General features: G+C 41.2%; 1 protein-coding gene across 1 annotated transcript in view; it reads right to left on the reverse strand.

The window, feature by feature from the left end:
* The window catches only part of LOC106577458 (oligosaccharyltransferase complex subunit ostc), a 44,171-nt gene that overhangs the window by 16,251 nt on the left and 10,215 nt on the right, over window positions 1-17,705 (reverse strand). Inside the window, exons 2-3 of the mRNA XM_014155454.3 lie at window positions 10,735-10,828; window positions 9,864-10,061 (exon numbers count right to left, since the gene is read on the reverse strand). Of these exons, the coding sequence (XP_014010929.1) occupies window positions 9,864-10,061; window positions 10,735-10,828 (292 nt within the window). The remainder of the gene's footprint in view (window positions 1-9,863; window positions 10,062-10,734; window positions 10,829-17,705) is intronic.

The raw sequence follows: 17,705 nt of genomic DNA on the forward strand, positions 1-17,705 counted from the left end.
AACCTCCTTCCCTCAGCCAGGGCATTGAAAATGGGTCGTGGATGGGTATTCCAGCATGACAATGACCCAAAACACACAGCCAAGGCAACAAAGGAGTGGCTCAAGAAGAAGCACATTAAGGTCCTGGAGTGGCCTAGCCAGTCTCCAGACCTTAATCCCATAGAAAATCTGTGGAGCTGAAGGTTTGAGTTGCCAAACGTCAGCCTCGAAACCTTAATGACTTGGAGAAGATCTGCAAAGAGGAGTGGGACAAAACCCCTCCTGAGATGTGCAAACCTGGTGGCCAACTACAAGAAACGTCTGACTTCTGTGATTGCCAACAAGGGTTTTGCCACCAAGTACTAAGTCATGTTTTGCAGAGGGGTCAAATACTTATTTCCCTCATTAAAATGCAAATCAATTTATAACATTTTTGACATGCGTTTTTCTGGATATTTTTGTTGTTATTCTGGTCTCACTGTTCAAATAAATCTATCATTAAAATTATAGACTGATCATTTCTTTGTCAGTGGGCGAACGTACAAAATCAGCAGGGGATCAAATACCTTTCCCCCCCACTGTATGCATGCATGCATGTATGTATGTAAATAAAAACACACATACACACAGCAAAAAAAAGAAACATCTTTTCACTGTCAACAGCGTTTATTTTCAGCAAACTTGGCATGTGTAAATATCTGTATGAACATAAGATTCAACAGACAAACTGAACAAGTTCCACAGACATGTTATTAACAGAAATGGAATAATGTGTCCCTGAACAATGGGGGGGGGGGGGGGGGGGGGGGTCGAAAATCAAAAGTAAGTCAGTTTCTGGTGTGGCCACCAGCTGCATTAAATACTGCAGTGTATCTCCTCCTCATGGAATGCACCAGATTTGCCAGTTCTTGCTGTGAGATGTTACCCCACTCTTCTACCAAGAGACCTGCAAGTTCCCAGACATTTCTGGGGGGGAACGGCCCTAGACCTCACCCTCAGATCCAACAGGTCCCAGACGTGCTCAATGGGATTGAGATCCAGGCTCTTCGCTGGCCATGGCAGAACCCTGACATTCCTGTCTTGCAGAAAATCACGCACAGAACAAGCAGTATGGCTGGTGGCATTGTCATGCTGGAGGGTCATGTCAGGATGAGCCTGCAGGAAGGGTACCACATGAGGGAGGAGGATGTCTTCCTTGTAACACACAGCATTGAGATTGCCTGCAATAACAACAAGGTCAGTCCGATGATGCTGTGACACACCGTCCCAGACCATGATGGACCCTCCTTTGGTGTCTACAGACTTGGGGTACAAGATTTTTATTTTTTTAGTTGTTTTCCCTTAAACCACTCGAGTGTTGCTTTAGCAGTATGCTTAGGGTCATTGTCCTGCTGGAAGGTGAACCTCCGTCCCAGTCTCAAATCTCTGGAAGAATGAAACAGGTTTCCCTCAAGAATGTTCTTGTATTTAGCACAATCCATCTTTCCTTCAATTCTGACCAGTTTCCCAGTCCCTGCTTCACTGTGGGCATGTAATTTTCGGGGTGATGAGAGGTGTTGGGTTTGCGGAAGACATAGCGTTTTCCATGATGGCCAAAAAAGCTCAATTTTAGTCTCATCTGACCAGTGTACCTTTTTCCATATGTTTGGGGAGTCTCCCACATTCTTTTTGGCGAACACCAAACGTGTTCGCTTATTGTTTACTTTAAGCGCAATGGCTTTTTTTCTGTCCACTCTTCCGTAAAGCCCAGTCCTGTGGAGTGTACGGCTTAAAGTGGTCCTATGGACAGACACTCCAATCTCCGCTGTAGAGCTTTGCAGCTCCTTCAGGGTTATCTTCGGTCTCTTTGTTGCCTCTCTGATTAATGCCCTCATTGCTTGGTTCTTGAGTTTTGGTGGGCGGCTCTCTTGGCAGGTTTGTTGTGATGCCATATCTTATGGTGCTCCGTGGGATGTTTAAAGTGTCTGATATTTTTTATAATCCTGATATGCACTTCTCCACAACTTTGTCCCTGACCTGTTTGGAGAGCTCCTTGGTCTTCATGGTGCTGCTTGCTTAGTGGTGTTGCAAACTTTGGGGCCTTTCAGAACACACACACACACACACACAGATCATGTGACATTTAGATTGCACACCAGTGGACTTTATTTAACTGATTATGTCACTTCTGAAGGTAATTGGTTACACCAGATTTTACTTAGGGGCTTCATAGCAAAGGGGGCGAATGCATTTGCACGCACCACTTTCCCGTTTTTTTTCATAGTTCGAAGTTATTTTTTTTACTTCACCAATTTGAACAATTTTGTGTATGCCCATTACATGAAATACAAATCAATTTAAATTAGAGGTTAGAGGTTAAATTAGGAGTCTCCAAAGTTATCCAACCCTGTGAACAGGTTAGAGAACTTGTCATTTTGAAATGTTAACTATCACTTAAGTCAGAAGCTTATGGAGCAGCACTGATGTAATGATGTGATCTACATGACATTAAAAAGAGGTCCAGCCAACCTTCTGGTAAAGAACGTAGTGATGAGTAGTAAAACTGTCTCCTGTAAAAAATGAAGGGCGCTATGATAAACGGCATCTAACACTCGAACCGCCATAGGCAAACAGCCGCTGACGTTTGATAAATACAACAAAAAAAAAAATCTGTAAAAAATACATTTAAAAATAATCATGTCCTGCTCCTTCCACGACTTTTGCTACATTTATTTTCCTCTGCTCATTTGTCAGAATTTTTTTTATCATTAACATAAAAGTATTAGAGCCTTTTAAACTTTTTTCTACACCTATTCCTAACTTAACCCGCCAAGACAATGTGCTGTAGGACGTTGGTACCCAGCCAGGCGCTAATGTGTTTCTCTTCTCACTGTATGGATGATAAATTGTGCACCTTACTTCACAATTTAATTTAAAATTAGGCCTAGCTGAATGAGGGTGAAGAGGTTGATTTGATTTAGAAAGACAATAGTGTAATGATGAGTTTGTGTTATGCCTATTTTTCAGCAGCAAATAATTTGACCACACATTTTGGGGGTTGATACCATTCTTTTACTTTGTAAAAATAAGCTATTATGGGACTGTTTTATTTACTATAACTGTATTACTAATCACATTTATTGTAAGGAAATTAAAACATGGTACATGTTGCAGTAGGCCTTCAGAATAATGCAAAACATATCATTGACTCTATTCAGTGAAGCAATGGATGAAATGGGCGATACTGCACCTCACTTCCCAATTGAATATCAAAATTAGGCCTAACTGGGTGAAGAGGTTGATTTAATTTATAAAGACAATAGTGTAATGAGTTTATGTTAAGCCCATTTATCAGTGTTAGCGCTCATTTTAATAATTTGACCGCGTGCCTTGCGGGTTGATACCATACTCTCACATTTTAAAATTTGTAAAAAGAAGCTGTTCCTGGACTGTTTTATTTACTATAACTGTTTTACTAATCAAATGTATTGTAAGGGAAACGAACACATGCCATAACCGCTCTGGCTACTAATTAAAAACGAGTAACAATCAAATTAAAAATGTTATTCTATCGTCAATGGATGATTGGGCGATAGAAACCAGATAGAAACTGATAAATGGTGTATGTGACTTAAATTAACTGAATGATGAGGGTGAAGAGGGTGATTTAATTTGATTGATCTGAATGATACGGGTGAAGATGATTGAATTTAGAACAATCGTGTACTGAAGAATTGTGTGGTCTAATTATTTTATTATGAAATGCTGGAAATTGTATATAATCTCCCCAGACACCGAGTACAATATTCACAATGGCAAGCCGAACCAAACGAAGGGACGCACTGACAGCATTGCAAATGCTGCAGAATTTAAATGAGTTGGAGTCGGATGGAGGATTGGATATTGTGCTTGAAATCAACATTGCTGATGAAGAGTCTTCATCTGATGTTTACGTCGAGCCTCAGCCTCCGATGCCTGAGCCTCGCCGCAAAAACAACAGAACAGAGCCAACAGACGGTGATCCCAACTGCCACGTGAGACAGGAGTCTGGGAGGGATGGCACGGTTTGGGTAGAAAAGAGACGAGAGCCCAACAGGAAGGCGGCCTTACCAGAATATTCACAAAGAGAGCAGGTCCTACACCTCACGCAAAGAGACAAATTGCCAGAGTACTCAGTTTTCTTTGTTTATGTGACATGCAGATGTTGCAGCACAGAGACTGTACTGTCACTCATATGCACAGAAAAGGAAACAAAAACGAGGGACGTCTATGAATGACCTGAATGCATTTATTGCACTCTTGTATGTCCACGTAGCATACGGCAGAAAGAGCATGGATGTGGACTCAGTCTGATAGGTATGGGGTGGACTTTTTCCAGAGACCATGCCACACAACCGCTTCAGAGAGATCATGCAACACCTGCGTTGATAACAAGGAGACGAGACCAATACGCGTGCAGACAGACAAGTTTGCCGCCGACTCAACAAACAAAGGGGGAGCTGCCCCTCTCTGTGCAAAACATACCAGCAGAGCTGTACTCCACATCAGTGAAGGAAAGTGGTAAAGCAACACTTATGGTGTACAGATGTAAAAAAAAAAGAGTGTTTGCATCCTCAGCACCATGCATCCCACTGTTGCCATTGGCAGTGACCAGAAAAAGAAACTGGAGACAGACTACAATCGCACAAAGGTATACATCTCTGCTATATACATATATCCTTTCCATCTGTCAAACACCAAATATGATCTTATATGAGCTTTTATTATATTACATTATTATTATTAGCCTTTCTAGGGAGTTTTTCCTAGCCACCGTGCTTCTACACCTGCATTGTTGGGGGTTTTAGGCTGGGTTTCTGTACAGCACTGAGATATCAGCTGATGTAAGATGGGCTATATAAATACATTTGATTACTATTCAAACCTTTTCTATTTTATGTAATAGGTTGGTGTGGATACACTGGACCAGATGGCAAGACTGTACTCTGTAAAAGGAGGCACTCACCGCTGGCCTGTTGCGGTGTTCTGCAACGTGCTCGTCATCGCTGCTAACAAAGCGCATGTGTTGCGCAAGCAATGCCTTGACAAGACAGTCAGCAGGAGCGATTTCATCATGGATCTGGCATGTGAGCTTCGTGAGAACTACATGAACATCAAGAAAGAAGCTACAGCCGCCAAGGCAGCAGCGCATCCTGCTCTCCCTCTTCCAAGCACTACTGCTCCCACTCGGGAAAAGGAAGACAATGTCAAGTCGGCAGGTGCACACGAAACAAGACCCATGAAAACTGTGTGCAGTGCAACCGATTTGTTTGTTGGGCTTGCTCACACAAAGTCCCGGAGCTGTGTGCTGACTGTGGACCCGAAGCATAAAGACAAGAGAAGATGAGATTTACCCGTGCCTTTACACATGAATCAAAGGGCACAATACAGTGTCCAACAAAAACTTATTTGTATCTTGTCATGAACACATTGCCACAAATATTTCTTTATGCAATTCATCCTTTACAATTGTTCATGCACTGGTTCTTTTGTTTAGGTATATAGTAAATAATTTCACATGCGCACCTGGCTGGTTATTATCCTCATCTTTTTCGTTTTAACTTTGTCAAAAGAAGCTGTAACTGGACTTTAATTACTACAACTCCATTACTAATTAAATCTACAAATAAAGTTGATCAAATGGATTACACTAATGTTTTATTGTAAGGAAAATTCATAGGTTATAGGCCCACTTTTTTCTAGGACTTAATAAAATTATACAAAACATATTCTTAACTATCAAATAAAATGTTTTATTAATATATTTCCACTAACATTTATTCATGCAATTAATCCTTTACAATAGTTGATGCACTATTTATCAAGCGTTGGTGCTTATGTTTGCTGCACCTTGCGGGTTGTTATGCATCTGATGCATTTGCTACATAAGGACAAAATTCTCTTGTCTAGCAGATGCTAATATATGTATGCAGGGTATTTGTATGTACGGACTTGTTCGATTATAGAACCATCCGATGAGTGAAGATGTAATCCATCCAAGAGAAATCTTACGAGAACTTGAAAACAGCATGTATTTAGTTTTGCCCTTATTAAGCACACGTTTTAAAAATCAGTAATGGCTTCCTGTACAGATGCAAAATCAGACTGTAGCCTTGTCAAATCCAGGTCAGCAGTCAGAGCAATTGCGTACATATTAGTATCATACGCATATTGATGAAATGTCAATTCTTTAACAGATTGACCAATAGCATTTATATAAATAGTGACAAGAACAGGTCCCAAAACAGACTCCCGCAGAACACTTATGTACTTCAAGAAATACGGACTTAACCCCCATCAATCACGATGGCCTGAGTTCTGTCACTAACATAATCATGGAACAATGAGCATATAAATATTTTCACGTGCCTTAATAAAAAAAACTTGTATGCCATCTGTAAATACGAATACAATTGTTATATTACGAGCCTAGTTGGTTTAGCCACATAAAAAGTCAGCAACCTTCCCCCGATCCATGATTGGCTGAGATAATGAGTGGGCTGGACATGCCGAGAGACGAGTTCGGATTGGTCTGCCATGTGGCACGCTGTTTATCTATAACATGAGCTGGTCAGTATGTGTCGGTAATGCTTTCTAACGCAGCTTTTTTAAAAGATATATCACGCAGTAGAACTGCATAAGTGTTGCTCTCCACTTTCCGGAGCACCGAGATTTGAAATTAGCTAAGGAGATGGAGAAAATTCTGGCGTTTGATAGCGAATTTGCAGACAGAATCAAAAAGAGAACAAAAGTCAGTTGTATAAAACACCTGTCTCCGGATTACATCTTCAAACTAACCCTAACCCATTTTTTTTTTTTAACTAAGCAAGTCAGTTAAGAACAAATTCTTCTTTACAATGACGGCCTAGGAACAGTGGGTTAACTGCCTTGTTCAGGGGAAGAACAACAGATTTTTACCTTGTCAGCTCAGGGATTCGATCCAGCAACCTTTCAGTTACTGGCCCAATGCACTAACCACTAGGCTACCTGCCACCCCTAACCACTAACGCTAACTCATGGCATCCATGACAGAGAGAGAAGCGTCCATCCATGTATATGGGTAAGATAGTCTAGCTAGCTACATTTTCAGATATTACACGTTTCTAATTTTGTCAGAAAGTCACTTTAAATTTAAATTGTACTGTTAGCTTGCTAACGTTATGCTTATGATCTGTGTAGTAATATTATTCATATCTCAGAGCCATTTGCATTGCTAGTTATAGCCTAATGTTAGCTAGCTAACATTTAACCTGGTTGGTTAGCTACCTGCAGATTCATGCAGGGTAGTAATGTTATGAATTGGGATTATGGTTCATTGTTTAACTAGCTAGCTGCATGTCTCAAGAAAAGACTCCACTATGCAAGTAACCATTTCAATAGAATGTTCATGATGTCACTGTGACAACTGACGCAGCTGGGGGGAATGGAATTCTTTTGACTTTATTTTTCTCGGCGGGGACGGGGGTCACTCCGAGATCAGTCTCGGTTCACTGAAACGGTCCACCCACACAGACAGTGTGGTGAAGAAGCAACAACGCCTCTTCAACCTCAGGAGGCTGAAGAAATTTGTCTTGTCACCTAAAACCCTCACAAGCTTTTACAGATGCACCATTGAGAGCATCCTGTCGGGCTGTATCGCCGCCTGGTACAGTAACGGCAACGCCCACAACCGCAGGGCTCTCCAAAGGGTGGTGCTATCTGCACAATGCATCACCGGGGGCAAACTACCTGCCCTCCAGGACCCCTACAGCACACAATGGCCAAAAGGATCATCAAGGACAACAACCACCACTGCCTGTTCACCCCGCTACCATCAAGAAGGCGAGGTCAGTACAGGTGCATCAAAGCTGGGACCGAGAGACTGAAAAACAGCTTCTATCTCAAGGCCATCACACTATTAAATAGCCATCACTTGCATAGGGAGGCTGCTGCCTACAAAGACTTGAAATCATTGGCCACTTTAAAAAAATGGATCACTAGTAACTTTAATGTTTACATATCTTGCATTACTCATCTCATATTTATACTGTATTCTATCTATTGCATCTTAGCCTATGCCGCTCTGACATTAATCATCCATATATATTCTTATTCCATTCCATTACTTAACCTGTTAGGGCTAGGGGGCAGTATTGACACGGCTGGATAAAAAACGTACCCGATTTAATCTGGTTACTACTCCTGCCCAGTAACTAGAATATGCATATAATTATTGGCTTTGGATAGAAAACACACTAAAGTTTCTAAAACTGTTTGAATGGTGTCTGTGAGTATAACAGAACTCATATGGCAGGCCAAAACCTGAGAAGATTCCATGCAGGAAGTGGCCTGTCTGACAAGTTGTTGTTCATCTTGGCTCTTTTTATTGAAGACTGAGGATCTTTGCTATAACGTGACACTTCCTATGGCTCCCATAGGCTCTCAGAGCCCGGGAAAAAGCGGAATGATATCGAGGCAGCCTCTGGCTGAAACACATTATCGCGTTTGGCAAGTGGCCGATCAGAGTACTATGGGCTTAGGCGCGTGCCCGAGTCGACCCCATGCTTTATTTTCTTTCGTCTGTTTACCTAAACGCAGATTCCCGGTCGGAATATTATCGCTTTTTTACGAGAAAAATGGCATAAAAATTGATTTTAAACAGCGGTTGACATGCTTCGAAGTACGGTAATGGAATATTTAGATTTTTTTTGTCACGAAATGCGCCATGCTCGTCACCCTTATTTACCCTTTCGGATAGTGTCTTGAACGCACGAACAAAACGCCGCTATTTGGATATAACAATGGATTATTTGGGACCAAACCAACATTTGTTATTGAAGTAGAAGTCCTGGGAGTGCATTCTGACGAAGAACACCAAAGGTAATAACATTTTTCTTATAGTAAATCTGACTTTGGTGAGTGCTAAACTTGCTGGGTGTCTAAATAGCTAGCCCTGTGATGCCGGGCTATCTACTGAGAATATTGCAAAATGTGCTTTCACCGAAAAGCTATTTTAAAATCGGACATATCGAGTGCATAGAGGAGTTCTGTATCTATAATTCTTAAAATAATTGTTATGCTTTTTGTGAACGTTTATCGTGAGTAATTTAGTAAATTCACCGGCAGTGTTCGGTGGGAATGCTAGTCACATGCTAGTCACATGCTAATGTAAAAAACTGGTTTTTGATATAAATAAGAACTTGATTGAACAAAACATGCATGTATTGTATAACATAATGTCCTAGGGTTGTCATCTGATGAAGATCAAAGGTTAGTGCTGCATTTAGCTGTGGTTTGGGTTTATGTGACATTATATGCTAGCTTGAAAAATGGGTGTCTGATTATTTCTGGCTGGGTACTCTGCTGACATAATCTAATGTTTTGCTTTCGTTGTAAAGCCTTTTTGAAATCGGACAGTGTGGTTAGATTAACGAGAATCTTTAAAATGGTGTAAAATAGTCATATGTTTGAAAAATTGAAGTTTTTGCGCAAGCGTCCCACCTAGCCCATAGAGGTTAAGATGTGTGTATTAGGCATTTGTTGTGGAATTGTTAGATATTACTTCTTAGATACTGTTGGAACTAGAAGCACAAGCATTTCGCTACACTCGCAATAATATCTGCTAACCATGTGTATGTGACCAATAAAATGTGATGTATCTGTTACTATCAAGAGTGTTACTTGTGTTGATGATTAGGTCCCCTTTAAACCAGACAAACAAATGTGTAAAAACACAGAAACTTAATGGTTTTCAATGGGAGCAGTAGGGTGGGGAAGGGTTGTGTTGCGCTGTCCGTCATAAAAGTAGCACATTTCTCCCCACCCCACAGAGTTATGTGTTTTAGTTGGAGGCATGATTGGAAATCTTCACAAGAGAGTAGACTTACGGCAGTTTCATTCTCATAAACACTCTGGCCATGAAGAAGCTGAGCAGGACACTGACAAAACCGATGAACAACAGAAGGAAGCGGTTGAGTTTAGGGATGTTTGGGGCATTTGAGCGATCCAGGATTATGAAGCCCAAGCCTCCCATGGTGAAGAGGAAACTGGAGGCCAACCCTTCCATGATGTATTGGCCATTCACTCTTTATAGGAAAGAGAAAAAAATAAGATGGTTATGTGACTACCCCTCTCAAATTTGTGCAATACAATGCAGATAATGAATGGAGTAAATAATAGCCCCAGCCATTGACAATTCAGAAACAGCATACACATGGAAAGTGTTAGCTCTCGAGATCCCAAGAGGGATTACAGTTGAAGGGTTCTCAGTAGAACGTATGGACCACAGCTGGCCCAATGTGTACTAAAGTCCCAACGCTGTGTTTTAACATTCAGAAACTTGAATAATCCTTGCTTGCAATGCAGTTTTGGAAACATTTGGAACTGAACTTTCATATAAGCAAGAAATAATTTCTCAAATATAACTGAAACTCTGTACGTCGTTTCACCTTAGTTGCACAGGGCAATTTCCATTAGAGTGCAACTGGGTAGGAAGTATTGTACGTCGGCTGGAAGCATGTGTTATTCAAAACACAGCCACTTGCAACTGTGCCAAAACTGGGTACAGTAAGGGTATCTTTCGTATAAAAAAAAGAAATTGCGCTGATATGAAATTTCGAAATGTTTCCTAAACTCAGACGCAAGCAAGGCGTATTAACATTGACACAGCACCAGGCCTCTTAACATATTCCCCCCGCAAGGCAGATAGGCATTAGTCTACTGTACATGAATGGGCAAGGAAAGGGGCTGCGTACTTACCTGTATGCCAAAAATGCGACAGGCCGCTGGTGCCCATGTTCATCGGTCATTGAACCCACACTAGGTGGTTCCACAATGACATCGTAGATGATGCCTGCAGATGGGAGAGACACACGAGTAAATCAGTTAGCTAACTAGCTAGTAACAAGAAGGAAAATCAATAGTTATGCACTGGCATAAAAATATGAATTGGGATGGTAAATGCCATGTGTAAGGGTAAAGGAGGGTGCAAAGCTACATGTTAGCCTACTCAATCGGCTAATAAATTTATAGAACTCTTAATTAGCCACAGTATTGTGAAAGTTACTCTGAAAATAGCGTATACCAAGCTGTTAACAATAACGTCAATGTCACTTAAAGGTTTAACTAAAGTTACTACATGACCAAAAGTATGGGGACAACTGCTAGTCAAACATTTCATTTAAATATTATTATTATTATTTTTTTAATCACAGGCATTAACATGGAGTTGGTCCCCCCTACAGCAATTTGCAGTCATTCAGGGCTACAGCACTTGGCGGTCCCGTTCAGTGAGCTTGTGTGGCCTCCCACGTCACGGCTGAGCCTTTGTTGCTCCAAGATGTTTCTACTTCACAATAACAGCACTTACAGCTCTAGCAGGGCAGAAATTTGATGAGCTGACTTGTTAGAAAGGTGGCATCCTATGACGGTGCCACGCTGAAAGTCACTGAGCGCTTCGGTAAGGCCATTCTACAGCCAATGTTTGGCTATGGAGATTGTATACCTGTGGCTGAAATAGCCGAATCCACTAATTTCAAGGTGTCCACATACTATTGTATGTATAGTGTAGTTCACTACCTCTACCTACTTTAAAATTATCATATCTAAATCTGAAATGTCATACATAAAGTTAAGAAACATGACAGCGAAGTCAAATGTCAACAGAATGCTTTTTCTTTTTTAAGCGAGTAGCTTCTAATTCGTGACCTGATCTTTATTTCAAAATGTGCAAATTCTTGTGACTTTTCTCATGGTCTGTGCTCTCCGGGATCCTTGGGATGTCCCTACCCCCCCATTGAAATTAATTTGAAATGGTTAAGATAAGGCTTAAGGTTAGGGTAGCGACGTCCCAAGGACTCCCGATTGCACTGAACTTTTCCACATGCCGAAAACAGAATAGATATATAAATGCCAAAAGATGATTTTCACAAAGTCACTTAGCAAAAAAACATCAATAGCCAATACAATGTCAAAACATGATCTTGTCATGAGTTCAGTATCATTTGCTTGATTGAGCAGACCCATAACTATGGTATTTTTTTTAAATGTATTAAGGCTCCCCATTAGCAGATAATGTTGCTGGACCCCAGGAAGAGTAAGGCAGCTACATACAATTAGAATTATGACAACATTACATTTCATAACACTTTTCACAACACAAGCCTCTTAAGGATTGGACCCTTTTCCTCCAATTTTCACCTAAAATGACATACCCAAATCTAACCGGCATCTGTGCCGTACTGCATTAGCGCAAAATAGCCCCCGCGATATGCAACTTTTCATGGAAGTTAGGAACCAATATACACAGATAGTTAGGAAAGCTAAGGCTAGCTTTTTCAAACAGAAATTTGCATCCTGCAGCACAAACTCCAAAAAGTTCTGGGACACTAAAGTCCATGGAGAATAAGAGCACCGCCTCCCAGCTGCCCAATGCACTGAGGCTAGGAAACACTGTCACCACCGATAAATCTACGATAATCGAGAATTTAAATAAAGCATTTTTCTATGGCTGGCCATGCTTTCCACCTGGCTACTGTCATGACGTTGCCCTCTGAGTAGAGCGAGCACCATTTCCCCCACCCTCTGCACCAGCCCTTTTCTATGCACCATCCCCCTACCTCCGTCTCCCACACCCAGGTTGCTGTGGTCAGAAGAGGTCGTAAATTCCTATGAGGAGATCCTCTCCTCATGGCCACAGTATAGAGAGAGAGTGAGTTTCATAGAGAGAACAAAGGAATTTCTTCCACCTCACAGAACCGAACGACATTCATGTTCTGGAGAAGCTATAAAAGGTCGGTGAAGAATCCAGCTACGAACTGGTCCGTTTGGTACAATTTTGTGAAACTCATGGGAGACAATACGGCCACATTACCATAACGCTGTTTATACAATAGCCTCAGCTATGAGGCATACATCTAATTGTTGTATAAAATAAATGAGTGGGGATGGAACTGTTTGTGAAATTGTGTAATGTGATTTTGGACTGTTTAATGAAGGAAACTCCAATTCCCTTTGGAGTTTAACTAAATCAGAGGACCGCCCATGAGCACAGTTATGGTCTGGCGTCATGGACAGGCCCTTTTCTGCTCTTCTGAATAAAACCCCCAACTGGGTTTTCCCACTTCAGACCAGCTTACCTCGATAACGAGAGGGCCAAGGTTTGAGAGGAGACCAAGCTTACCTCAATTATGAGATGGCTAAAGGTTGCAGACCATGCATTTCTCTTGCTGAACTTTTAAGCATACCACGTGGTTAAACTCTTAGACTATCGATACCGACAGAATAAGAACAAGTCTTTGATATTAATTACTAGCCTGCAGCTAGAACGCTTAAATGGCCGCAACATGTTTTTATATTGGTTATCAGTATTGTTTGTTTTGGCAAGGAAAATATCGGATATCGGCCAAACATTTCATATCGGTGTATCACTAATAGACGTAGCTGGTAATAACTGACACACAGAATAACTGACAAATTTACAAACGCTCAACACCCGCTGAATATTGACCGTGTCAGTAAACATTGGCAACACGGTTGCTGTCACCAACGCTCTGGATAACATAAAAACACCCTAAGCAGCTCTGTTAGGGTGAGTAAAATGGTCAGTGAGCTGTTCTCTCATTTGTGTCTGGAAGCAGCTAGCAAGCTAGCCAACATTACCCAGTTAGCTTGGGTGCTTGACAGCTGTTAGAACAGAACGCACGGATCAACCCTTAGAGATGGGTGGGGCTAAAGCTGAAGAGCGTGTGAACAATGCTGAATGGGTGTTGTCTAGGGTTGCACATTGAGGATATTTAGAGGTGGAAACTTTCCGTGGGAATATATTGGAATTAATATCATTTAAAATGTAGATTTTTTTTTGCATTGGATATATTTACCATATCATATGGAGACAGAAACAAATATTTTACCTTATCATAAGTAGACATAATTGCAAATGATTAAATCCTTCCAATAGAAATAAAAAAAACTATTTAAACTTTAATTAAATGAGTTGACTCTTCACATGGGATGATTTCACTGAACAACAAAACAAAGGGAATAGTGAATGAGCCATTGCATCTCCCAAAAACCTTTTCAACATTCATCTGTAAAATCAGGCTTCCATGTCCACTTCCTGAGACCTCATCTTCACTGTCACGTTCTAACCTTATGGACTGCTTGTTGTCAAGGATCAAAAAGCCTCAAATTTGACCAGATGGCCACCAATTTTTCAACCCTTGTATTGTCAGCCTGTTGCGGGCTTTGGTGTGTGTGCTCCCAAACCAGTTGCGCTCTGAGGGGGCTGATGTTGGTGGGATTTGGAGGATGAAGGAGGCAACAAGGGTAAGAGCCTCAGATCCACAAGTCCCTTCCACCAGGTGGTTGATGAGATATGTTTGCACGACTGCCATATTGCATCTCCATCCCAAAGCCCTTGCTTGGAAGTGTATTTCGCCAGACTGCCAAGAACCTTGCCCTTTTCTAGGCCAAGGTGGCGAGACACAGTAGTGATGACACCCTAGGACTTGTTACGGGGGGGGGGGGGGAATGTATGAAATGTATTCACTACTGTAAGTCGCTCTGGATAAGAGCGTCTGCTAAATGACTAAAATGTAATGTAAATATTGAACTCTGCACCAGACAGGATGCCCTTGCCAGCATACTTGGGCCCCAACATGTACGCTGCGGCGTGTATGGGCTTCAGGCAGAAGTCTTCACACTTTTTGATGTGTTTCAGAACTGCAGTTCTCTGCTTGGAGCAACAGTGAAGTGGGCAGGGCAGTACAGATTTCTTCTCTTACATCTGCAAGCAGGGTCTGAACATCAGACAGGATGGCATTGTCTCCCTCAATCTGTGCAATGGCTACTGCTATAGGTTTCAGGAGTTCCAGGGTGCTTACCACTCTCCCAAAATACATCATCCAGGAGGATCCTCTTGATGGGGCTGTCCATATCGGCAGACTGTCATATGGCCATTTCTTGGAAACACTTCTTCCCTTCCAGGAGACTGTCAAACATGATGACAACACCACCCCAACGGATGTTGCTGGGCAGCTTCAATGTGATGCTCTTATTCTTCTCACTTTGCTTGGGGAGGTAGATTGCTGCTTTAACTTGATGACCCTTCACATACCTAACCATTTCCTTGGCTCTCTTGTAGAGTGTATCCATTGTTTTCAGTGCCATGATGTCCTTGAGGAGCAGATTCGATGCATGAGCAGCACAGCAAATGGGTGTGATGTGAGGGTAGGACTCCTCCACTTTAGACCAAGCACCTTCATGTTCACAGCATCGTCTGTCAACAGTGCAAATACCTTCTGTGGTCCGAGGTCATTGATGACTGCCTTCAGCTCATCTGCAATGTAGAGACCAGTGTGTCTGTTGTCCCTTGTGTCTGTGCCCTTGTAGAATACTGGTTGAGGGGTGGACATGTAGTTCATTATTCCTTGCCCACGAACATTCAACCACCCATCAGACATGATTGCAATACAGTCTGCTTTCTCTATGATTTGCTTCTTTTGAACTCTGTTGAACTCTGCATCCAGCAAATTAATAGATAAAACATGTCTGGTTGGAGGGGTGTATGCTGGGCGAAGAACACTCAGAAATCTCTTCCAATATACATTGCCTGTGAACAACAGAGGTGAACCAGTTGCATACACAGCTTGAGCAAGACATTATGAGCATTTCTGACTATGTTCCTCCAAGGAGTCAAAAACAACTTCTGGTTCCAGGAGGACCATGAGCTGTTGTTATTGATAAAGTGTCTGATTCATAATTTTCACCTCGAATAGAAGTAGAGGGACTTTTGTCAGAGATTGCTTGTTGTGAACGCTGAGGGAACTTTAGGCTCTTAGCCAGATGACTCTGCATCTTTGGTGCATTCTTCACATATGATTTGGCACAGTACTTGCAAATGAACACAGCTTTTCCTTCTACAGTCGCTGCAGTGAAATGTCTCCACACAGATAGTGCCCATGGCATTTTCCTGTAAAGACTGGAAAACAATGAGTAAAAAAAAAAAAAAATCCATGTACAAATAAATAGTTAAGCAGTTAAATTAAACAACTCCTTTGTAAGATAAATGTTTTAAATTGAAACCTGTATGGAAACAGGTGAATTAACACTCCTTAGTTAGCAGGCTCAAGCAAGCTAAAACCTACATGGTAGCAAAAATCAACAAGCAGAAATGTTTAACTTCTTTGGGATAGGGGGCAGCATTTTCACGGCCGGATAAAAAAAAGTACCCGATTTAATCTGGTTACTACTCCTTCCCAGAAACTAGAATATGCATATAATTTGTAGATTTGGATAGAAAACACCCTAAAGTTTCTAAAACTGTTGAATGGTGTCTGTGAGTATAACAGAACTCATATGGCAGGCCAAAACCTGAGAAGATTCCATACAGGAAGTGCCCTGTCTGACAATTTGTTGTCCTTCTGTTGCATCTCTATCAAAAATACAGCATCTGTGCTGTAACGTGACATTTTCTAAGGCTTCCATTGGCTCTCTAAAGCCGCCAGAAAGTGGAATGGGGTGTCTGCTGTCTCTGGGCAAAGAACAGCAGCAGAATTTGTAAGTGGTCAGCCTGGGGACAGTGAGACTGGAGATGCGCGTTCACAAGACTTCTCCATTTTTTTCTTTCAGCCTTTGAATGAATACAACGTTGCCCGGTTGGAATATTATCGCTATTTTACGAGAAAAATAGCATAAAAATTGATTTTAAACAGCGTTTGACATGCTTCTAAGTACGGTAATGGAATATTTTGAATTTTTTTGTCACGAAATGCGCTCGCGCGTCACCCTTCGGATAGTGACCTGAACGCACTAACAAAACGGAGCTATTTGAATATAACTATGGATTATTTGGAACCAAAACAACATTTGTTGTTGAAGTAGAAGTCCTGGGAGTGCATTCTGACGAAGAACAGCAAAGGTAATCAAATTTTTCTAATAGTAATTCTGAGTTTAGGTTGTTCCAAACTTGGTGGGTGTCAAAATAGCTAGCCGTGATGGCCGAGCTATCTACTCAGAATATTGCAAAATGTGCTTTCGTCGAAAAGCTATTTTAAAATCTGATACCGCGATTGCATAAAGGAGTTCTGTATCTATAATTCTTAAAATAATTGTTATGTATTTTGTCAACGTTTATCATGAGTAATTTAGTAAATTCACCGGAAGTTTTCGGTGGGTATGCTAGTTCTGAACATCACATGCTAATGTAAAAAGCTGTTTTTTGATATAAATATGAACTTGATTGAACAAAACATGCATGTATTGTATAACATAATGTCCTAGGAGTGTCATCTGATGAAGATCATCAAAGGTTAGTTAGCTTTAAAATTGTGTAAAATAGTCGTATGTTTGAAAAATTGAAATTATATTTAAAAAAAAAGCTCCAATTCACCAAAGCAAGCTAGCTACTGATAGTGCAACCCTAGGAACAGTACAGATGAACAATGATCAGGCCTACTGTCCATCTTAATGTAGAAATTGATCATTTTTGTTCTGTACTGTTACTTAGGGTTGTACTATCAAAAAGCCTGTGTGTGTTCTGTTATTCATCTGTGTGATGTGATCAACCAGTTTATTCAGTTCAGAATTAAAAAAGTATTTCTTGTATTTTAACAGCAACAGTTCCAACCTTGACAGATAGTGGCTTGCGAAAGTATTCACCCCGTTGGCATTGTTCCTATTTTGTTGCCTTACAACCTGGAATTAAAATAGATTTTTTTGGGGGGGTTGTA

This window comes from Salmo salar, chromosome 18, assembly GCF_965601325.2.
Source record: "Salmo salar chromosome 18, fSalSal1, whole genome shotgun sequence".
In the NCBI taxonomy this organism is placed as follows: Eukaryota; Metazoa; Chordata; class Actinopteri; order Salmoniformes; family Salmonidae; genus Salmo; species Salmo salar.